Raw genomic sequence first — 24,998 nt, 5'->3', positions numbered from 1 at the left:
AGGATTGTCAATCTGCCAAAAGAGGTTTAGATAGCTTATCATCAAAAGATGCCTTAGACATTACATGGAAAGTCAAGCACTTAATGGAAGACAGACACTTGAGAACCTACGCATAGATTAGTATTGCTCATCCAGATACTCAATCAAGAAAGACACTTATAAAATAATAATAGGATCCTCGGACATGTTGAGTATGAGGAACAACTCCTTTTTCTAACAAAATAACAAATTCTTCATCCAGCAAGATAAAGTGAATTAAGAGATCAAATATTATTAAGTATGTGGGAAGCACACTCAAGAATATAGAGGAAGTCACGGACCTTCTAAGTTTCAGTCCCCCAAATGTCTACTACTTGACTGACTTACCAAGGTCTATAAAATAAATTATGTATTTGATTAACCTAATTATGAATACAGAGAATAAGTACTTCAGCAAACAAAAGATATGGTTAATACTCTGTACATTAAGCCATTGAATGCCTAAGCGAAATGGGACAATTAGCCTGCAAAAGTTGGCCTAGCAAACAACTTTAAGTTGCTCATATAGATCCCCACCTTTACACCTGAAGACATTTCAGCATGAATAGTCGACTACATTCCAGGAATCTTCATAAATAGATGAAGAAAGCTAATAATTATTGCTAGAGAACCAGAACTTCAACTTTAAGAATGGGAATACTTGAAAATTGCAACTATAACAATTCACGTCAGATGTGGAGTAAAGTTGATAGTGATCTTTGGTTGTGCAGCATTAGATAATTCCAGTTATAACTCTAGAACTATAGGAAACAAAGATTATACAAAAGGGAGCAACCTAGGTTTTGCATTTGCCTAATTTAATTCATCTAGGAGTCAGAATCATTAAATTCCAAAACCCAACTAAAATTAGCAAAGGAAAAAGAAAAATACATATCATCAGCACAACAAATAAGAATTCAAGAATGTAAATGCCTTATCCAGCAAAAAATAAATCTCCCCATGTTTTTCCCCAAATTCAAATTTAGATTAGTTCTTTCTAACACGCATGACCAAGGTGAAATGAGACAAAACAGATAGACCATATATCAACTCAAAACTAACGCACAACATAAAAAGTGAAAACTCAAACCCAAGAGGTTCTCAATAAAAATCGTTTTACACGGCAAGCTTGTTGTAATGCAGTAAATCTCACTAAACCTAACCAAAATCACTTGTCATCTAACCCTTACAATCACAGGGCAACACATAATTCATTCACCCAATCGAAATGAGGAGAACAAAGTCTCCAAAAGTACACATTGTGCTACCTTAATTCAAGTTGCAAAACTAAAGAATACTGTCCTACAACAACCTTCGAATTTTTTCAAGTTCACATAAGTGCGATATTACTACCCTCCAGGCTATCACAAATTAACACGTCTTCCCAATATATAGCCTCACGCCAGTAACAAAAACCACAGCAACAGTAGTTCAACAACGATGGACCTACCCCAAACTGACATAGCAAAGAGCTTGAAACAAACAGGGACCTCCAAGTTCCCGAAAAATTCCGACTTACCTGCGTGGTTGTTACTTGGTCCCTTAAGAATTGTAGATTAGCAACAAGAACTTCTAAACTTTGCTTTAGCATTTTCTAGGTCCTTTTGTAGAAGAATTGTGACCTCTAGCATGAATTAATGTAATTAATAAGATACTTGACATCATTAATAGAGATAAAGGGACATTGCTTCAACTCGAGTACCTCTTTGCATGACTACTGCAGCATAACATTTGCTCAAAGCCATAAACATACCGAATCAGTATGTTCGATGTGAGCTCGTGAATATATGCCTTTGGAGACTTCAAAATCAACAAGCAGTGCCTGCATCCACAATAAAGAGCCATAAAAATCGGTCAGTTTGGCACCTATTATTATCTTCTGTGTCTTAGAAGTTTTTATGGTCTTAGGTTTTAAAGCCCAATATAATAATCCAACCCCATTTTGCTTTTTAATAGGACCTTCAAACATCAAAGCATTATATTATTGGCAATATTCAGGTGTCCAAATCTAAAACCACCACACAATTATTGAGATCAACATGGGTTCTTCGAAGCACTAACCCAGATTCTTAGGAACATTGCTTCCAGAAGTGCATTTGCAATGGAAAAGACAATCCAATATTCCATATTTAGTCAAGTGCACTAGAAGTAGTTCCTAGTATGGCAAGAATGAGACTACCATATCCTCTACCTGCTTTGTTAAGATAAAAAGGACTGATATGATCAACTAAGAGAACATCAAGGAGCAAGAAGACATTTTAACATTCAAATTTTCTAGCATGATAAGATTAAGAGAAAATTTTAGTTCACATCACACATGAAAGATGATTGATAGAGTGTCGAGGATTCCAAATGAAAAAGAGAACCTGTAGAGTAAAAAATTGGTGTTTTAATGATAGTAAAAAGAACTTAAAGGGATAAAATGAGAAAGAACTTCGCATTGGAAAAACATTCGGTTAAAATACATGCACTGAGAAGCTTTCAGCTTGAATTTCAATCTTAAATTCTAGTTTTGAGGCTATGGTTCAATCTTTCAGTAGTATATAGATGCATGCTTGTTGCACACACATAATCACATGCTCCATCACAGGTCACTTTGCTATAGTACATCTAACCATTCCTCTGGGGCTCAAAGAAAACTTCGGATCCAACTAGTGAGCAATTGAGTACAGACTTGCAGATTGGAGAAGTGAATGTCAAAATATGGGAGGGTCACCTTGGTATAAAGCACCTTTTCTAATAAGCCAGTTTGCTTCAGTCATAATGCAGTTCCTAGTTGAGTATCAAATAAACTAGACCCTAAAAAAGAGGACATCTTTGTGGCCGAATGGAGTGGGGAGGTGAAGTAATTGTTGCATCAAGGTGGCCCAATTTCAAATGATTGATCAATTCAAATCTTGGATTTTCGTATTGAGAGAGATAGCACACCTTATTTATGTAATATCAAAGAGTTAAAGGTTGTAGCATATTTGAGGTAGAAAACCTTAGTGCAGAGATAGATGGAGGCTGTGACATCCCAGATTTTCGACCATGTTTTCCATTGAATTAATCGGGCATTTCATTGTCGCGTCTATAGGGCTGTTCTCAGTGCCGATCACTCTTGAGACAACTAGACTATCCAGGGAAGCAATTAAGGAATTTTAAGGCAATAGACTTGAGAATTCGACCAGGAATCGACTTCTCGACCATGCTCATCTTTAGAGTCCATTTTGGCATAGTATAAAATCGATTTAAAATCAGAGATAGGTCTATTCTACTGAGATGTGTGGTCGATTGTGGGTGACTCCACTAAATTGGAAAATTCTCGTCGACCGGCACTAATCTGATTTTACTGTCGTTTTGGTACCCTGTGTCCATAATTGAATTCTCGAGATTTTCACGAAAATCGAGAGTCGTCAATGAGTCAAGTGGGTTCATAGTGGCTCGAAGAAAATCAACCACATGTCATTTGCCCTAAAAAGTTCTGAAAACTACCCGATAATTTAGGTCACACTAAAAATGCGTCGAATGGAAATTAACCGTGAGTTCGAGTCCGATTTCAGAAATTGAAAGTCTTGTCATATCACGACCTATTTTAGGAACGTCGACTCATCTTTTGAAGATTTTTCAGAGATTCCGGGATTTTTACGGAAAAGCGTTTCGGACGTTGTGGAAAATTAATGGAATTTCGGATGGGCCAAATTAAAGGAAATTTGGACTTCCAAGCCGAACCTTTGAGTGTTGAGGACTTATAGAAAATTGTTCAGGATTTTTCTACAACGAAAACGGACCTCGATTTGGATAATTGGAGAAGAAATTGAAGCCAAATTAGTGAAATTCGGAATTTTGGAAGGGACTATTATTTTGGCTTCAATTTGGATTTAAGTGGGACATTATCTTGTGAGAAAGTAATAGGGGAACATGTGTTTAATTAAGGGGATAAGATTTGCTAACTTTGGGTCCCCTCTTCAAGCTTCTCTAGCACGTCTTCTTCGATCCTTACCCCTCCGCAGCTTCCTTTGCTTTCTTTCATTTCCTTCAACAACCCCACACGTTTCTGTCCCCCAACCGAAACCCCATGCCCACGAAATTCTCCACCGAAGCCTTCTGTTCCTCCATCTTTCTTCCCTCTTCGTGTCTTCATCCAACTACACGAAGACAAGCGAACGTCCACCTCATGTCACGCCAGCCCACGTTCAAGTCAATGGTGCCATCCCCTCCATCGGTTTGTTGTTCCGTTTTGCTGTCTTCCCCTCACGCCAGAAGTCTTCCACTTGGTCACCGCCTGCCTCATACGTCAGCTCACCAGCCCTCCGGTCAACAAACGAAGCCCCTCCCTTCCCCTTCGTTGACCGCAAGCAGGGATCGAAGCTGCGTCTTGCAGCTTCCGTGAAGTCAGTCGTCCGAATCAGCTGTCGTCCACCTCCTCCTTCCACCGAGTGAAGCCTTGTTGACCGTCTTCACCGCTCACGATTCCACCGAAGCTCCTCCTTCTGCACATGTCTTCAACCCCAGTGCAACGCCAGTGAAGCTCGCCCACAGCTCGACCAACAATCCAGCGAACTCTCCACCTTCGCCGTTGATCTTCACAAAGCGAGCTCAACATCTTCGAGAATTCCAGCAGCCCAGTACAGCAGTCAGCTAATCGAGTGAGCCCAGCGTCTTCAGATCTTCAGCCCAGCAAAACCCTCAGCGGCTCACGCAAGTCAGCAGCCCAGTTCAGTTTTCGGTCTAGCAAGCCCGCAATTCCCAGCCCATTCGAAGACAGGCCCACTTGAATGTGGCACCCCGAAACACCTGGCATCGCCACAGGTACCTATCGCTCTACCTAATGAATACTAGTTACATCTTTTGGCAGAAGCACCGTAGTTCATAGCCATTTTTTTTTTAATACGGTCCTAGCGCAACTTATTAGCGGAAGCATAGACAAGTCTCACCATTCCTCCCTCCAATAACCATAATACAATGCACACCAACTACACACCATATGAAAAAGATGAAGCCGGGCCACTTTTATTTACATATTTTCATGATGGATTTCTCGGGTCGGTACAACCAAAAAGAAAAGCCAATATTTTTCAACTGAACTTGACCACAGTTCAAAACAGATCTCGACCCTATATCGATCACATGTCATCCTCCATCTACAAGTGTCGGCTATCCTCAAAAAGTGTTAGCTCTCCACTCCTCACGCAGGCCATCACACCCACCCTGGTGCGTCAGGCGGTGTCGGCGGCAACATCCCTTGAATCACTCCGTCATGGCGGACGTGGACAGACAAGAACTCCTAGATGACTGAGCCCCCAGCTAGGCCCACATGATACATCACTAGCACACGAACCCGTATAAATGTCAGACCAAGGATGGTGACACAATCAATCTCCGAACACTTGACCTTTACGTCAGATGGAAGGCCGTAAAAGGTACCCCGCGTGACTGGAGGAAGAGACATCTTTCTAATATGAAATATTAGTCCCCAAAGGGGTGAGTACAACCACTCAGCATGTAAAAGATCCATTAAACTACTCAATGCATCACACAGAACAATTAAGGCATCACAACAAAGCACATATCATTCATGCATCCAAGCATAACTTACCTTGCAGACATGCAAATGTCGTCATACCATATGTGTATACACCATCATGTGCTCATCATCAAGCATTCATGCATATCCATGCCTCATGTGCATATGTTCCTTGCATTCATACATATCATATCATACAGCCATGCATACATGTCACCATACCATGCATGATTTAATTTCAACTTTTTATCTTTCAATTGGGTCACCGCATTTCTCTTTCCCGAGACCAGTGATTGCATCCCATATTTTATCGCTCGCACCCCACCTGGCATCGCAAGGAACCTCCTGCACACACCGCCGGGCATCCGGCACCCCCACATCCCGGGCATCTCGCATCCCAACTGGCATCACGAGGTATCCCCTCAGCACACACCTTCGAGGCTTCCGACACTCTCACATCCCGGGCATCTCGAAACTCCCGAGGACATCCGGCACCCCCACATCCCGGGCATCCGGCACTCCCCTTTCCGGGCATCCCGACACTCCCGGGGCATCGTCGGCTCACCCCTCCGACGGTATTCTCATTTATCATAACTCATATTTATAAGTTATGTCTCAATATCAACATGGTACATGATGTGATGGCAATCAAGTCAATTTCAGCTTTTCATTATATATCTAATGCCAAATATCATCACATGTGCAGCGAGATTCAATCACTTTCAACAATACAATTTATGGGGCTCATGCAAAACAGGGTAGTCAATGCATTACAGCTTTTGAAATTTGCACAATCTAGCTTGCACAGTTTTAGAAAATATTTCCATTAAATACCCAAATGACCTTTTAAAATTATGAAATTAGAACATGTGATAGCCAAGACATAAAGAAAGATATTTCATGAAGAACACTACACCAAAAGACCTTCATATCATTCAGTATAGACCAAACATCACAGCACCATTATTCTAATAATTCAACTTGCTCAGTTTTTGAAATTGTTTTAGTTAAATAGGCAACTGAACTTCAAAAATTATGAAATTTGAATATGTTTCAGGGAAGACATAAAGAGAGATACTTCATGAAGAACACTTTGCCGAAAGAACTTCATACAAAATGATATAGCCCACGCATTGAAACTGACTAAGTCCGAACACGTCAGATTACACAGTTTTAGAAACATTTCCGATTAAATACCCTAATGACCTTTAAAAATTATGAAATTAAATTATGTGGTATTCAAGACCCTAAGGTAGATTTTTCATGAAGGAATCAAAGTCATATTCGTCCTAGATAATTAAATATAGGCAGTTAAAACTTCTGTTCCAAGTACCGAAATTTCCAGATCCAACACCCTTCGAAAAACCACGATTTCACCTACCTATTCTCGTTGGTTTTCCCTAAAGTTTTGATATGTTAAACCTCAGGATGTCCTTTACATATTTTGTTAAGAAATCAAAGTGAAATTTCAACAAAAAGTTGGCCTTACAGTCCATGCATTCATCAAAGGTAGTTACCGAAATTTCTAGATTCAGTCTCTCCAAAGAATAAATATTTCACCCACTTATGCTTGTTCGTTTTGTCCCAAATTTAAGTATGTTATACTTCAGAAAGTACTTAACAACTTTCATTTAGAAGTCATGGCCAAAACCCAACTAAAACATCACATGCAAGCCACTAGAACATCCAAGGTCGAACTGTTTTCTCAAGAACAGTTTACTAACCTCAAACACCCCTTTTAAAACTTCAACTTTTCATACCCTAAGCATCCGAAATTTATCACCATTCAAGCACACATACTAGGCACAACATGCAAGAGCAGATCAAGGATCCCACTTGCCTCTAGACCGAGCAAACACAGCAAGCACGAATAGAGGGCGAGGCGGACTCGACGGCGGTGAACAGCGGCGATCAGCTTCATTCCTTCTTCTCCCGCACGCTCACTCTCCCTCTCTCTCGATTTCTCTCTTTTTCTCGGTAACCCTCTCTCTCTCTCTCTTCTCGGTCGACACTCCCCCCCTTTCATCATCAAACTGGTTCTCCTATTTTCTTCCCCTCAATGATGAGCAATCATTTGATTGCATGCATGACACTTGGACTTAGGGGGATTAACACTTGTCAATTCTCCCATGCACAAGATGGGCTTCATCCGGCCAGGCTTGGGCCAGCCATGGGCCGACGGCTGCTTCTTTTCCTTGGGCTTCGTGGACCGGCCGAAGATGGGGTGAGGTAATGGACTGGTTTGGGCCTTTAATTGTCCAGCCCATCCTCATCCTATTAATTCACCTAATCCTTAATTATATATATACACCTAATTGAGATTTATCTTTCACCAAAACTTTGTGACCTAATTTAATAAATTCCAATCCATAATCCCACATGGCCAAAAATAGAATTTTTCTATCAAATAATTACCCACCAAAAGCTTGGCCAAAGTTTTAATGCAAGACATGAATTAGAGCTCTCCTAAAGATTGGCAAGGAATTCTAGGATGCCACATTGAATCCTGCGACCTTGAAGCCCGCTTAGTTCAATCCATTTTCAGCAGGCCCAAGCCCAAGTCTAAGCCCAGAAATTTCTGTGGGCTTGTGAAGCTTTTGGACCCAGCTTGAGTGTCCGCCGACGCCACCGAAAATCTGGAATTCAACTGCCGTCGCGTCGTCGTCGAGGTGATCCGGTCTCCGCTTTTAATTAAGTGAGTTTTGCTCACTAATGCTTTCTTAGTTTTCTAATGATTATTAAGAGTTGATTAGATTTAATTAAGTGCAATTAGGTGGTTAGATTAGAGTAGATTAGTGATTATTAATTAAATGTGATGCATGTTAGGCATTTGACTAGTGTAATTAGCTAGGGGACAGCCTATATTATTTATTGAATGTATCTTGAGATTTTTCCCGACCCTTCTCGGGCTTCAATTAGGCATTACGGGCCTAAATTGGATTTATTATATTTATTTATTAATTTTCGAAATTATTTAATTCATTATTTATTTTTCGTAAATTAGGCGGGGATAACCGGCGACCGAAATTTTATGTTGATCGTCGTGGTGCAGTCCATTTATTTATTTGGGCACTACGTTGTGCTGAATTGAATTGATTGCACAATTTTAGGAATTTATCCTAAATTGAGTGAAATTGAATGATTGATTGTTAGATGGCCGAGTATGATTATTTAGCATTTATAATGCATTTATGAGTTGTAAAGTGGAGAGAATTGTGAAAGTGAACTAGGAATATTCTTGGCTGAGACCAATCAGATACGTGGTTCAGTGATTGGGAATATCATTGGCGAAAATGGCGCCTTAAAGAACGCACGTAAAAGTATGTCACATTAGCGAAAATGGCGCCAGAGAGAGAATGTACGTGACTTATGGACATGTGTTGTTCGGTGATTAAGGATATCACTGGCGAAAACGGCGCCTTAAAGAACGCACGTAGATTGTCTATTACATACATCACCTTGGCGAAAACGGCGCTCTAGAAAAGACACGTGGTTCGGTGATTGAGGATATTACTGGTGAAAACGGCGCCTTAAAGAACGCACGGAGTCGGTGATGGTATGTCATTTGGCAAAACCGGCGCCCGAGAGAGTACATGTAGTTTGATGACTAAGCATACTATTGGGAATATTATAAAGTATGGATGGGAATGACCTAGAAATGGTCCGGTTGACATGTAATCGACTAGGTCGATTGATCATTGTTTTGATCTGACGTTGTGAATTGATTGAATTAAAATGACCGATGAATGGTCCGATTGACATGAAATCGACTAGGTCGATTGATCGAGATATCGATCTGTGATGTGAATGCTTAGATGCCTATTGAATTGTGCTAATATGCAAGTGGAATCTAAGGCCAAGGTAAGTCTATGGCATCCCAAAATTCAAGACAACCTCTAGATGTATTAAAGCCTATGATTAGGTAATGAAATTACCTTTGGTTTATGCTTTAGCCATTGGTTTTCTTTTAAGACCAAGTGTTATGTATCGTGTTCATGAGTTATTAAAATTAGTATTATAGGATGAGTTGATAAGAAAAATTGTTCTTGGCTATGCACCTCATAGATTTGATCCCTATAGTTTAAATGTTACAAGATTTATGGCCATATGAAATTGAGAATTTGAAACCTATAAAAGAGAGAATTAAAAATGAATTATTAAAAAGTGAAATTGGGATTTATTAGGATTGAACTTTAGGCCCAAGGGTATTGGACCTAAAGTGGGCCAAATTGGCTTGGCCCATGAAGCCCATGAAGAAGGCTGCCGTCGACCACAAGGGGGAGGGGCCGGCCCAATCTTCAAGCCCATCATGCATGGGAGTTGCCAAGTGGCAAAAAGAGGGCTTCACCTATTGGTCATTTTGGGTGGCTCCTAATGATGGCTAATGATTGAATTGAAGGGGAAATAAAAGGAAGGGGTGACCGGTTTAGGGGGTTGTCGACCATAAGGGAGAGAGAGAGAGAGGGTTGTCGAGGGAGTGAGGAACTGAGAGGGAAGGGAAGAGGCCGCGCGAAGGAGGAAGCCCGCCCGTCCGTCGCCTGTCGCCGTGCGTCAATCGTCCGCCGTGTGCTCGTGGTTGCTCGGTTTGGAGGCAAGTTGGGATCCATATTCTACTCTTGCATGTTGTATCTTGCATATGTGTTTGAATGGTGATGAATCTCCGACGTTTAGGGTGTAAGAAACCGAAGCTTTGAGTGTGTTGCTTTGAAGTGGTAAGCTGTTTTCGAGTATACCGCCTGACCCAGAATGTTGTAGAGGCTTGCATTCGGGGTTTGAGTCGGATTTTGGCTTGGACTTCTTGACGAAAGTTGTAGAGAACATCCTGAAGACTAACATACTCAAGTTTTAAGTAAAACGAACAAGTGTAGCCTAGTGAAACGATTTTTCCTTTGAAGACGATAGATCTGGAAGTGTTGTACTGGACTCCAGCGACTTCGTGAACTATAAAGTGACTATCCTTTGAGAATATCACCTGGATCCCTCAATGAAAGTTGTAGTATTCCTCTTGAGCCAAAACATATAAAAAATTCAGAGGAAATGAAGGAATATAAGTAGGTGAAACCTTGATTTTTCGGAGATAGCTAAACCTGGACTGTTCGGTACTAGGAACAGGGGCTTCGACCGTCCATAGTTAATTATCTAGGACGAATCTGGCCTGGATGTCTTCATGAAAAATATATCTTAGGGTCTCGACTATCACCTGGTAAAATTTCATAATTTTTTAAGGGCATTCGGGTATTTAAATTGAAATATTTCAAGAACTGCACAATCTGATGTGTCCGAACTTTGCAAGCTGTAATGTGTGAGCTATATCTTTTTGTGTGAAGTTATTTTGGGAATGTGTTCTTCATGGAGTTGCTACCTTTATGTCTTGACTATCACATGTCTTGACTACCTTTATATGTTTTCTGAAATTGTGCAAGCTGGAATTTGGTAAATTTCAAAAAGTCATAATGTATGGATTATTCTAAGTTGTATGGACCCCATGGATTGTGTTGTCATAAGTGATTGGATTTTGCTGCATATATTGTGATGATTGGAACTACATATAATAATCAAATACTGAAAATGATCTTGTTTGCCATCATATCATATGCCATGTTGAAATTGAGCCATAATTGTGAATGTGAACTATGATAAATGAGAAGGCCGTCGGAGGTGTGAGCCGACGATGCCCCAGGAGTGTCGGGATGCCCGACCAGGAAGTGTAAATGCCGGATACCCGGAGGGTGTGTGCCGGATGTCCTCGGGAGTTTCGAGATGCCCGGGGTGTGGGGGTGCCGGAAGCCCGGAGGTGTGAGCCGGGGGATACCTCGTGATGCCAGTTGGGGTACGAGATGCCCGGAGTGTGTGTGCCGGATGCCCGGAGGTGTGTGCCGGAGGTTCCTCGCGATGCCAAGTTGGGTGCGAGCGATAAATGTGGGATGCAAATACTGGTCCCGGGAAAGAGAAATGTGACGGCCTAAAATGAAAGAATAAAATTGGGAAATTGAAATGGAATTATGCATGGTATGGTAACATGTATGCATGAATGCATGGATGTATGTGCACCTATGGCATGATGGTATATGTGACATGATGATGGTGAGTGCATGGATGTATGTGCACCTATGGCATGATGGTAAATGTATGACATGATGGTGATGATTTCATGAGGATGTATGTACATGCGGTATGATGACATATGCATGGCTTCAAGGTAAGTTATGCTTGGATGCATGAATGACATATACTATACTATGATTGTTATGGTTGTATTGTGTGATGCATTGAGTAGTTTATTGGATCTTTTACCTGCTGAGTGGCTGTACTCACCCCTTCGGGGACCAACATTTCAGATTAGAAAGATGTCGCTTCCTGCTGTCATACGGGGCGTCTTTTATGGCCTTCCTTCGGACGTGGAGGTCGAAGTGTGTGGAGATTGACTATCCCACCATCCCTGGTCTGACGTTCATTCGGGTTCGTGCATTAGTGATGTATGACGTGGGCCTGGCTGAGGGCCCGGTCATTCAGGAGTTCATATCTATTCACGTTCGTTGAGACGGAGTGATGTGGGGGATGTTGCCGCCGCCACCGCCTGATGCACCGGGATGGGTGTGACGGCCCGTGCGTGAGGAGTAGGAGCTGCTACTTTTTGGACAATAGCCGACACTAGTAGATGGAGGATTTTGCATGATTGACATAGAGGGTCGAGTTGTTTCTTTTTGGGGTTAGGGCCGAGTGTAGTCAAAAGTCTTGGCCTTTCTTTTGTTGTACCGACCCGAGAAAATCCATCAGGAAAATATGTAAATAAAAGTGTTTTGGCTTTATATATATATATATATATATATATATATTATGGTGTTTAGTGGTGTGCATTGTATCATGATTGTTGGGGGGGGAGAATTGGTAGGACTTGATTATGCTTCCGCAAATAAGGTGCGCTAGGGACCGTTATAAAAAAAAATGCCTAGGAACTAAGGTTCTTCTTTGGTAATCTGTGGTGACCTTAGGCACTTCGGGGTGCCACAGCCCCTTTTTGGTATCAGAGCGTCATGTTATTAGGGAAAGTGAAAGGTAAGCGAACTGTGGCGACCCCAATCGGATCGGGGGTCGTCGAGGGGTGCCACAAAGTCCTCTGACCCGTGAGTGCATATGCAACCCAGTTAGCGTATTGGTTTACTAATTGAGTCTTAGGGGGTAGAACTTACTGAGACGTGGTCTCAATAGTTATTGTATAACCATTTCAGGACCATGATGAGGAGCCTGAGGAGGAGGCATCTGAAGAGGAGAACCCTGATGTGAAACCTGAAAATGAGGGAGATTTTGAAGAAGAAGATGATCCAGAGGAGGATCTCGAGTACGACCCGGATGAGGACTGAAATCCCATCCTGTTTTGCAAACTTTGGATTTTGATCGGGTATATAATAGATCAGACTTGTGTGGTTATGTGTTTTATATGATACTATAGTTTGCCGTGTATAAAAGTGTGGTTATGTGTTTTCATGTTGTGAAAATTATGGCCTACTTTTCTATCCCAATGTTTTATTGTTTGGGGATTATTATCTGCTTCCGCATGCGTATTAAAATTAAAGGGGTCGGTGATGCGTCCTAAGACGTCTCTATTAATCAGCCAAGTGAGGGATAGGCACGTGATCGAGGATCAGGGCATGACAGAGGCAGGACATAGTATTATTTGTGCGCTTTCTTTCTCTGTGTTTTGGTAGAGAGGCTGAGATGCCTAGCTACCTTGTAGTTGATTTTTTTGAAGAACTAATGGTGTGAAATAAATCTAGTAGATTCTTGTGTGCTACAGAGATATGCAAAATTACAACATGTAAACAGGAAACTTTGTTGATGGCAGAAAGTACTGGAATGTACAATTTACCACTTGCATGGAGACTAGTGACCGGACGAGAACAAGATTGTCAAAAACATAAGTTAGCTAGTGTGAAAGAGACGGGGAAGGACTATCCAAAGAAGGCAAGGGCTATTAGCTGCTTACAAGAGGAAAACCACATGGGACCATTCAGCATCGCAGGTTTTCCATGAGTGATTTCCTTGGGAGTGTTTAAAAGTAGCCGATATACAAAAAGAAAAAAGAAGGATGCATGCAAATCGATACTAGCTATATGTTGTCATTGGACTAAATCTCTTTGGGACATGGATCTATCAAAGAGCCAAAGATAAGATGGTGACCGCGGAATTGAGTCATATACAGTCCAAATATCGACATTTTTGTTAGTTAAGAGATAGAAGTAAGAGAGCCTTTCAATCTTGCATTAAGGGAAGTTGGTTTTAGACTTCACATTATGATTTACTCTTTTTACGATTAATTTCTTGCCTCGACCATGTCAAATTCACTCTGGTTTAAATAATTATGTTAAAAGGTTTGCTCCCACTTGGTGTGTTAGCAATTAAACTATTGCTTTCTAAATAATATTACAACAGCAATGAAGCATTGTCCTATTTGAATGAAGGGACACATGAAAGTTGGTACCACCAACTCTAAGCTCCCTTAAGTGTTCAGTGAAAAATTGAAAACAACCAATATGAAACAATTTTAAAAAAGATAAAACAAAAGAACTCCTGAATTAGACACATTTTCACCTTTCTTTTGTCACTTTTTTGAAACAAAATAACTCCTGAACTCCACAAGAATGCATCTGGGATTTCAATGGTAGGCAGTTAAACCCCACAATCTCAAGTAATCCCATCACTGAAATTCTGCGAAGTCTAACCACAAGCTCCCTTCACTACATTGTCAATCTACAAAAAGGTTTAGACAGCTTACCACCATAGGATGACTTTAATGTTACATGAAAAGTAAAGCACTCAATGGAAAACAGACACTTGGGAACCTACGACAGAGATTAGTATTGCTCGTCTAGATACTCAATCAGGAAAGACACTCATAAAACAATAATAGGATCCTTGCATGTGTTGAGTATGAGGAACTACTCCTTTTGTCAACAAAATAATGAATTCCTCATCCACCAAGAAAAAGTTAATTACGCGATCAAACAACATGAAGTATGTGGGAAGTACACTCGAGAATACGAGAGGAAGTCGCGGATCTTTCAAGTTTTAGTCCCCCAACATGTCCACTTCTTAATTGACTTACCAAGATCTATGAAATAAATTATGTACTTTGATTAAGCTAATTATGAGTACTAAAAAATACTTTAGCAAACAAAAGCTAAGGTTAATGCTCAATACATTAAGCCATTGAATGCCTAAGTGGAATAAAACTATTAGCCATAGAAAGTTTGGCCGGCAAACAACTTTAAGTTGCTCATATAGATCCCCACCGTTACATCGGAAGACATTTCAACAAGAATAGTTGACTGCATTCCAGGATTTTGCATAAATAGATGAAAAAAGTTAATAATTATGGCTAGAGAAGTAGAACTTCTACTTTAAGAATGGGAATGGTTGAAAATTGCAACTATAACCATTGGCATCAGATGTGGAGCAAAGCTGATAGTGATCTTTGATTATGCATTATCAGACAATCCCAATTCAATCTATGGAACCACAGGAAACAAAAATTATACAAAAGGGAGCAACCGAGATTATTGCATTTGCCTTATTAATTCGTCAATGAGTCAGAGTTATCAAATTCCCAGACCCAGCTCAAAACAGCAAAGGATTCAGAAGTCATCGGCACAACAAATAAGAATTCAAGAACATAAATGCCTTATTGGGCGAATTGCAACATCTTCCTCAATTGTGTTTGGTAATTTAAGATGGGAGGGAATGAATGAATAGCAAACAAACAAACAAATAAAATATAAGTTTAGAAGTAACTAGAAAAGCACCTTCAATTCTTCATGAAGGAAGTAACTAAATCACTCCTACTGCACAAAAGGTATCAACAATTCACTCTTTCACTAACCAAGCATTAATTCTTTTATTTCATTGCTCACAAATCATGATTGTACTGTAGTGAAATTGAAAAAACATTCCATAAGGTATGACCGATACTCTCAACCACCTTTGCCTTTCAACAAAACCTAGCATTTGTCAGCATCTTCAGTGTGCTTACTATCTAAGCAAGTTGCGTGCTGCCAAGCATGTCAACCCCAACATTATGCTAAAGCACAACATAAACCAGCTAAGCATCGCCACCGTGGAGGCAAGTGAAAGTACCGCATGTTCATGACATACAAAAAAGGAATTTTGCTCAGAGATAAGAGGATGAACAAATACAAGCGGTGGTTCTAGAACTAAGATGAAAGCTTAGCTGAAAGAAAACTCACAAAACAGGACGCAACAAAAAACAAACTCTAGTTCTATGGACTTTCCATCATTGACTATCTTTGCCAATTAAATGATACATACCTTTCCATCTCTATGGAGCTTCGGGCAGTCAATGATGATGAGTTCACAAGATTTTGGCACACCCAAAACTGAAAGGATCGACATCTGCTGATGCTGTTGAAGAGGCTAAAGACTAGTTTAATACACTTCTTGTAAGCTACTTTAGCAATTGAAAAGTAATTCAAGCAATCTTGATGTTTGTTACCTTCTTTGATACATATGTACTTTATCCAATACTGTGTATCCAAAGTTAAACAATTCTAAATCAAGGAAAAGTCATGTCTAGCATTTAATAGTCTGCCTTGAAGGTTATTACGTAGTCTCCATATCAAATGCTTCATAGAAATTATTTTGGCAAAGCATTCATAATGGCCATGCAATTTCCAACAGCAGTTTATAGTTAGTGTGCTATGGAAAGAGAGTACTTTTTGTTACCATGTAAGATGAAATTATTACCTTGTCCCCGCTAACACAAACACACCGCTTAAAACTTCAACACCATCTGATTTAGTAAAAACTGCACCAATGAATAACATACCATTAGTGAGTCATACCATCAACTATATTTCACATGACCACTTTATAAGTGCCATTGAATGCAAGAAACTAACTGATTGATGACATGGTCAATGACACCCGTATTATCATGCCCCCTCTTCAACACAATGGAATCAAATTCATGAAAAAAGGGAAGGCAAGGTGCTACAGCTGCTGCCTTTGAGAATATATCCAAACCTGTAATTTTAAAATTGCTATTACTCTCTAATATTCAAAATTCTCTAGTTTGTTCACAAAATCAATGCCATCAATGTGCATAATAGATGATCCAGTAGACATTTGATCACAAATTTCAAATTTCTAGTAGAGAAAAACTTTAAATATCTTACATCTTAATCTTTCTCTTAATCTTCATAGAGGATTCTCTCATTCATGCGTGAGAAAACTCAAGAATTGTTTTAACTTGGCCTCTCCATTGGTTGTGGGAGAATCCTCATTGCTGTTGTTTAAAATAATATAATTAGAATCTTGGCTGCAATGGTAGGATCCTCATTGCTGCTGCTAGTTATCCTATTTCGAATGCTGGCATAGATGAAGGGACATCTATTAAATGCATACAAAAGTAAAAGAAGAAAGCACAAAATTGTGAAATGTATGGAAATAACAAAGTTCAATAGAAGATTGCATAATAGAACTTAATAAATATCCGCGTAGTTGAAAAGAAGCCTCTTACAGCTTGCTAAAAATACCAATGTACTTATCCAAAAAGGATTTTCTCACCCTTTTTTTTTTGGCTTTTTCACTAATATGGATTGAAGAGAACAAACATTTTAAAACATTTTTTGTTTTTTGCAAAATAAATTATTTTTTATTTTTCTTTTTTTAATTAAAATATTACATAGCACCAACAATATGTCTTGCCAAAGCCTAGACGTCCATGTAAAAGAAGATTTCACCATGGTCTTGGAGGAGCTTGTGCAAAAGCATTTTATCAGCAAATGTAAAAATGATAGACACAAAGATCAACAGGTTTATTTAACAAGTTAAATTAAAAACTTAATAAAATTAACACATTATTAGCGCTTGTGCAGAGAGAGAGAGAGAGAGAGAGAGAGAGAGAGAGATGAGGAAAGGTGCAATAAGTTGGCTGAAAGAATAAACAAAATCTAGTCTTCAACAACACAAAGGTGCTCTTTCCTAACACCAAAAAAAAATTGCAGAATGCATAATTTGATGCAACTAAGCCTACTCTTCAACGAAATGATGGCTTGACCATATTGACAAGTTTACTTCAATATCAATTGTCTCCTAGCATGAATTTCACACATAAATGGCTAAATACTAGAATGAAGAAAGACGGTTCACAAATCACACCGTGACTCAAGACTTGAAGCTTTTGCACTTTGGTTAAAAAGTAACTAGAAAAACACCTCCACTTCTTCGTGAAGGAAATAACTAAATCACTCATATTGCATAATACGTATCAACGATTCACTCTTCCGCTACCGAAGCATTAATTCCTTTATTTCAGTCCTCACAAATCATGATTGTTCTCTACTGATATTAAAAACACTTCATGAGGTGAGACCAGTACTCTCAAGTCTCAACCAACTTAGCCTTACAACAAAAACCTAGCATTTGTCAGCATCTTTAGTGTGCTTACTATCTAAAAGTTCCCTTCCACTCTATCCATTTTTTCTAAGCAAAACAAGTGCCACAAAGCATGTCAATCCCAATGTTATGCTAGTGCTCAACATAAACCAGCTAGGTATCACCATCGTCAAGTAGGCAAGTCAAAGTATCACACGTTCCAGAACCAAGATGAAAGGTTAGCTGAAGGAAAACTCACAAAACAGGACACAACAAAAAACGAACTCTAGTTCTATGGACTTACCATCATCAACTATCTTTGCCAATCGAATGATACATATCTTATCCATCTCTATTGAACCTCGGGCAATCATGGACTATGAGTTGACAAGATTTTGGCACACCCAACACCCTCTCCAATAATTCACATTTATAAAACTCCAAACTTTTCAGATTCTGTAGATTAGAAAGATCAGATTCGTTTAACCTTTTGATTGAATTGCAAGACACAATAGACAAATTTCGCAATGATTTCAATTCTCCCAAACCCTGAATCTCAATTAGCTGAGGCAATTGAATCAGGGACAAAAACTGGATCTCCTTCAAACAAGGTAGAACGGGCAGCGTCTTGAGCAATGGACAGTCCTCCATACACAATTGATTGAATTTCCGTAGCTCTCCAAGCACCTCGAATCGAATCTCTCCCGACGAATATCCATAGATAGACAGCTGCAACAAATTCTCCAAGTTGGAAAAGACTGACCAATCTATCGGTGACTGGACATCGTATAACCACAAATCTTGAAGGCTGGATGGGAGCCCGATAAGAGATTGGGGCTTAGCATAATTTATGCTGAGGCCTTGTAGCTGAGAGAGGGAACTAAAATCAGTTTGAGGCAAGGCCATTTTTCCAATGTGGAGGGTCATTCGTTTTAGAGCAGGTAGTCTCACGATCCCCTCTGTGTTGGGTTCTTCGATTGAATCTCCAATTATGTCAAGGTCAACTAATTTGGTTAGGTTTGAGCAGTCGGGGATCGTGGTCAGTGAATTCGATATAAGGCTTAAAGAAATTAGACTCTTGGGAAGCTCTGGCAATTGTTGGATTGAATCACGTAAATGTAACAAAAGTATTTGAAGATTTGTAAGCTGATTGATCGTTGTGGGCAATCCACTAAAGCGACCTTTGGATAAGTCTATATATTTCAACGAGGATAGTGCCTTAATTTCACTTGGAATTTCCCCCAGCAAATGTTTAGAGTCGACATATAACTTTTCCAGATTTTCCAACATTCCTATGGTTTTCGGAAGTTCACTTATGTAACTACCATCGAGCTTTAGTACCTTCAACTTTTTGAGATTTCCTATACAATCCGGTAAGCTCCCGATTCTTGAATCACTCAAATCCAACTCGACCAATGATTGGAGCCTCCCAATTGAGTCTGGTAGCTTTTCTAGATAGGAATTCCATATGCGTAAAACTTTTAACCTTTCAAGATTTCCAATAGAATGAGGTAATTCACTAAATTTTAAATATTGGACATCTAGCTCAAGTAGTGACTCCAATTGTCCAATAGAGTCGGGAAGCTTTTGAAGTTCCTTGCATGGCAAGATTAGAGATTTCACCTTTGCTAAATTGCCAATCGAGTAAGGCTTCCTTGAGGGTGTCCAATCTATTCTTAGCACTGTCAAAGATTTTAGACTGCCAATGGACTCCGGTGGCAACTCAATAGCTTCACTCTTTATCTCTAGGTAATCAAGATGTTGTAGATTGCCGATGGACTTGTCAATCTTTCTTAGTCGAATGCATCTAAGAATCAATTTCTCTAGCTGCGAGATTGTGGAGAACTTGGGCATCTTTCTAAGGAATGGACAATCCTCAAGTTGTAGGATTTTCAATTGTTTTGCCACCTATAAAGTAATTGGTTGAAACTCAGAAAAGAGGAAGAGTAAATGTAATGCAAAAGTATGTTGTGAGATCATACCATGATTTGACACCATCCTCCCCAATCTTCAATAACGTTATTCCCAGATAGCATGAGAATCGTTAGGTTTTTCAACCCAAAGTTGGTAGCTCGGAATTTCGAAGGGCAATTGCTCCAAGAGAGCCATGCCAAATTAAAGAAAACATTCTTAAAGTCTCCTTCAAAATTTCCATGGTCCAATTGAAGGAACCTAAGATTGACCAAGCCCATAAACTGCTTGCGCTTAAATCTGTACGTCTTATTCGGGCTAGGTGTACCAAGATTGAGTGCCACTATGTCTTTGGTTCCCTAGAAAACAAAAGTAGCAACCAATGAGTACATATGTCACTTTGACTTGAAATTAGATAAAAAGGTGGTGATGCTAATGGATGCACTGGAAAACATTTAGAGGTCAAGATTACCGTTTCTGTCTGCACTACACGGAAGGCATCCTTGGGAGACCACAATCTGCTACCCTTCATATGGATTTCACCACTTTCTGGATGGATGATACTCCTTCCAAGGTCTCTAAGTTGGTCGTGCATCCATAATTTATTATCGGTCGATATTTTTATTAGAGACATACGCTTGAGGATATTGACCTCACTTTCGGTCGGATACCCAAAAATCGCATTCCAATATGTAACCGCAGTTGTTTTCTCTTTGTTGAAGCAGAAACATGCAATATCAAGAAAAATTTGCCGTTGATTAATTTCCAATGCTTCATAGCTTATCATCAGCTTCTTCTTGACATCCTCATTCATCACCTTCTTTAACTTACATAGGGCAACTTCCCATGTTCTTCGGCATTTTCCGCGAAGTGTGGAACCCACAACATTGAGAGCTAATGGAAGTCCTCCTAGTGCATCGACAAGCTTTTCTGTGATATTCATGTAACTAGGCGGAGGCTTGACACATCCCAAGGCACGCTCACAGAAAAGTTGAAGAGCATCATGTGAATTCATCTCTAGCATATTGTAGAATGAAAATTGTCCACTATTAGAGATTGGGAGATTGTCTTCCTCACCTTCCTTTATTAGGAATTCAATATTTCTTGTTGTTATGATGATTCTACTACCCCCACCAAACCAGTTGGGCTCGCCTACAAGCCTCATGATTTGGTCCCAGTTGTCGATGTCATCAAGAACAACGAGGACTTTCTTGCCAAGAAACCTTGTCTTGATCACTTCATCAATGAAGAAGGGGTTTGTGCAACTAAGATTGAGAACATCAAACAACAATTTCTTTTGTAAGCCTATTATATCATGAGTTCGAACATCTTTAAGAAAACAGCAATGATCCCGAAATTGAGGGTAGATTTTCCTGAAGATGGCCTCGGCTAGTGTCGTTTTTCCGATGCCACCCATACCATGAATCACAATAAACCGTACATCAAAAGCTCCTACATCTAATAGCTTCATAATGTGATCCATTCGATCCTTAATTCCCACCAAATGATTAGACATGTCCGTCTGTCTTGTCCATAGCAAATTTGAAACCTCTTCCACCATGAGGTTTGTAAGTTTATATAGGCTGCCACATTCATAACATGCAATCATCTCAGATAAAAAAATCACATATGGAATCTATGCCTGCATAACGTGTCACTGGAAGGTTATCATCAAATTCAAAGTAATTGGCTTTGAAAGCAACCAGCATGAAATGAGTGATCATTCATACTGTTAGGATTCTTTGGTTCGGTAAATGGTAGGAAAAAGGTAATGTCATGACGAAGGTCTAATTGGGCTTTGACTAGAATTCCTCGGTGAATCCGGCCTTTTTTATCTCTTCAGCCACTAAGGATGAGTTTGAAGATTGACATAAAAGAAAAAGATTTTCTCACCGGCAGTTACCTGGAATTTAGGAAACAAGAATAAAAGCTCAAAAGCGTTTTTCTTAATGTACCCGAGTAATAGGGTAGTAACCGAAAATGAGGAACACTTTCAGAGTATTTATTAGCCTTCATTTGAGTTGCCAACAATCATTTTTCCGAATAAGCTACCAACTGGTTTAACTTAGCAATTTCATAGGTCACATTAAATTTGTTGGTAATCTAATTGGAATAAGTTGGTAAGTAACTCAAATTGTGCTTGGTATTTTGACAATTGAGTTCCTAACCTAAGAATATTTGTGAACTATGCTAATCAAAGCGGGTCCGTTGATAACAAAAGTTTGTTACGAAGCGTGGGAATTTTCAACAAATAAATAAACACTGATAAGTGGCTCACATAGGAATGGGTGACTTAAATTAATCAGTAACTTAATCAGAGGTTAGCTAGTAGGAAACTCATATTTGAGTCAGTAATTTGTTTCAAGTATTGGTAATTTTGAAATGTGAAGTAAACAATTCAAATAAGAGATGGCAGGTTTTATAAAATTTGTAAATCGGCAAACGATCAAATAAATTTAGTAAATAACTCAAATAAACACTGGTCACCTTAAATTATTTTGTAAAATAATCGAAAAGTAGTTGATAAGACACAAATTAAGGTTGGTAGCTTCATATAAAAATTGACAACTTTAAAACTAGGATGGTCACGAGGCTGAGGAAATCCGCACCCTGTGGAACCCAATCTGGGGCCGTGAATAGGTCAAAGCAAGAGAAACGACCAAAGTTTTTTAAAAGCATTTTGCTAGCTGAAAAGTGAGCTGCGAAGTTAAGAGATTTAAATTTTTACTTTTCACACATATGTTATCTTTACTATTTCATCAACTCTTAGATTTTCATAAAAACATTTTTTTGCATTATTGATTAATTAATTAAGTTAATATACCTTGAGACTATTTGTTGCCAAAACTTGGGATAAAAAGTGAAAGTCAATTTGTGCAAAAAAAAACCTTGCTCCCTGAGCAAAATTCCTGCCTCCCTCACTCCGGCCGATCCAACCATACATCACATAAGAATGGACAGCGCCAAACTGAAAGTTATTATTTTGGAAAAAGTATCATAAAATATAATCTCGAAATTGATGAAATGGAAGTAAACTTAATGGAAGAAGCTAATAATACCGTAATCTTTTAGATTCCGTCCTTTAATTCTAGCAACCTCTTCTAAAGCCTGCTCCCACTACTTTGCCATATCCTTCCCAGAGTCACTGGGTCAATCCCAAAGGGGGGTCAGCTCTATCATTTCTTCCTCTTCGCTGTTAAGTTTTAGAAAAGTATCCCAAAGATTTCCTCTATGTTTCCTGCACATTTTTTCGTCTCCCTCGGGTACATCATACACTAACAAGTATGAACTAACTATAACCATTAATAGCTCGGACGCATAAAGAAGCTCCTTACTGAGCTCTCCTATTTTGGGCCAATTCTTCCTCAGCTTTCATTAGTATAACAAAGGAAAGAAGATATAATATTAAACTCGATCTAATTTTTCAGGCAAACATCATAGGCATAAGGTCAAGAAAATTGTAACACGTCTTTAACTTTAATGTACAGAATGCAATTGAAGTTAAGAAACTTAAATATTTTTATTTTTCACACATATATAGTCATATATGGATATATTTTTATTAACACATCTTAGATGTTTATGGATATCTTGGTTGTTTTCCATTTATATTAATCAATCAAGTTGATATACCTTAACATTAATTGTTATCAAAACTTGGTTTTAAAAATGAAAAGTCAATTTGTGCAAGACACCTCGCCCTCTGAGCAAACTTGGTTTAAAAAATGACAGATCATTGCGTCAGATCCAACCAAACATTACATAAGTTTGGACAGCAGCAAACTGAATCTAACTATTCTTTGAAGGAATAAGAAATTGAAATTGTCAATAAGAAAATAAAGTCAATGGAGAAGCAAACCATACCCGTAATCTTTTAGTTTCTTTCCACTAATTCTGGTGACATCTCTTAAAGCCTCCTCCCACTGCTTTGTTAAATCCTCCCCAGAGTCATTCTTGTGCTTTTGGAAGGCATCCTTATATAAATTGGTTTTAAGCTTGACATCGTCCACGTCCACGTCATAGAAGATAGGGAGGATCACTTTCTCATCATTATCTCTTGATAACTCCACTATGAGTGCCAGCTCACGGAGGCACCACTTACTTGAAGCATAATCTTTGGGGAAAATCGGGATGTAAATTCTGGAGTCATTGATTGCTTGCAAGAGGCCGCCTTCAATCTTTTTGCCAAATCGGAGCTCTTCATCGTCTTTAAAAGCACGGATCCCCGCACGGATCAAGTCATTGTAAAGACAATCAACGATGGTTAAGCGGGTATCAGGTCCTCTGAAGTTCAAGAACACCTCATAAACCTTCCTCGATCCATCATCACGGCTACTACTTGCTGAAGCTGTCAGAGCCGCCTCTTCTCCCTCCCGCTTTCTCTTCATTCTGAGAGGACGATGGAGTGATTGATCCCTGAATTGAGTCCGCCCGGTAACTCGGGAAGTTTGAGCCTGATCCCTGCAACAACTTGACGAAGCAAAGGAGTGAAATCGCTCACTTCCACTGCGTTTCCTGGGAAATCACCTGCGGCTTTCCTCTATAAGCAAACAAAAGCATTCAGGCTAAGTTGAGTAAATAATTGATAGAAGTGGTCGAAGAGGAGGAGGTGGTCTCGGAAGTATAAGTTGTGTGTTAATGAATGGTTGAATGTTGGATGTAGCTGGACAACTTAAAATGACTTTCACTTGCCATTGCTTTGGTACTACGCGTCGTTTGCCTGGAAGCCACCTGCAGCCTTCCTTCGTAAATAAAAAAACCCAAAAAGCCATTCATACTCGTAATTAGTCACTTTTGCAATAAAGTTACATGAACCTGAATATTGACCATTATTACAAGTTATGATTGCACTTCGATGTTAGATTGAACGGTAACAAAATAAAATTGCTCGCGGATTGAAATTGTACACCGAATAAAATTGCACGCTGATATTTAAATCAAATGTTGATTCTGTCAGGATTTGATTCGTCTCTATCATTTGTTTTTGGTTGATTTAGCATTGGACTCATATCGCTTAATTGGACGTTGATCTCTTATGGAAATTTCCAAGAAAATGTGGTCCTCCTTCACAATAATTCCAATAAAGTTGAGATTCTTCAAACATTTTATTCTCAAAAGTTTGACTTTTATGATTTTTTTATAATATCAACCACAGTTTCCCGGTATTTTTTAG

General features: G+C 39.3%; 2 protein-coding genes across 8 annotated transcripts in view; both read right to left on the bottom strand.

Moving 5' to 3' along the window:
* Nucleotides 1-24,603, bottom strand: part of LOC104444661 (disease resistance protein RPV1) — a 90,907-nt gene extending 66,304 nt beyond the window's left edge. For 2 of the 6 annotated variants that reach the window (XM_039313063.1, XM_039313064.1), the window contains exons 1-4: nt 23,690-24,603; nt 20,298-21,408; nt 19,897-20,184; nt 18,219-19,822 (exon numbers count right to left, since the gene is read on the bottom strand). In XM_039313063.1, the coding sequence (XP_039168997.1) occupies nt 18,257-19,822; nt 19,897-20,184; nt 20,298-21,408; nt 23,690-24,213 (3,489 nt within the window). In that variant the 5' untranslated portion in view covers nt 24,214-24,603 and the 3' untranslated portion in view covers nt 18,219-18,256. Of the gene's footprint in view, nt 1-17,223; nt 17,297-18,218; nt 19,823-19,896; nt 20,185-20,297; nt 21,468-23,689 lie in introns of those variants that run through there. The other 4 variants (XM_039313065.1, XM_018873606.2, XM_039313066.1 and 1 more) reach the window with 4 other exon arrangements.
* Nucleotides 189-17,082, bottom strand: LOC104444668. 2 transcript variants are annotated; one of them, XM_039313085.1, is made up of 6 exons: nt 16,714-17,082; nt 16,438-16,561; nt 16,283-16,343; nt 15,848-15,952; nt 1,721-1,840; nt 189-1,640 (listed from the first exon to the last, which is right to left on the bottom strand). In XM_039313085.1, the coding sequence occupies exons 2-6, from the start codon at nt 16,472-16,474 to the stop codon at nt 1,613-1,615; spliced, it is 351 nt and encodes a 116-aa protein (XP_039169019.1). In that variant the 5' UTR covers nt 16,475-16,561; nt 16,714-17,082; the 3' UTR covers nt 189-1,612. The 2 variants fall into 2 exon arrangements, with proteins under 2 accessions (XP_039169019.1, XP_039169020.1); XM_039313086.1 differs by having other exon boundaries at nt 15,848-15,940.
* Nucleotides 24,604-24,998: the final 395 nt, after the last annotated feature.

This window comes from Eucalyptus grandis, chromosome 5 (assembly GCF_016545825.1).
Source record: "Eucalyptus grandis isolate ANBG69807.140 chromosome 5, ASM1654582v1, whole genome shotgun sequence".
Lineage (NCBI taxonomy): Eukaryota > Viridiplantae > Streptophyta > Magnoliopsida > Myrtales > Myrtaceae > Eucalyptus > Eucalyptus grandis.
The sequence above is the reverse complement of the archived record's forward strand: the minus strand, read 5'-3'. Positions and strand labels throughout refer to the sequence as shown.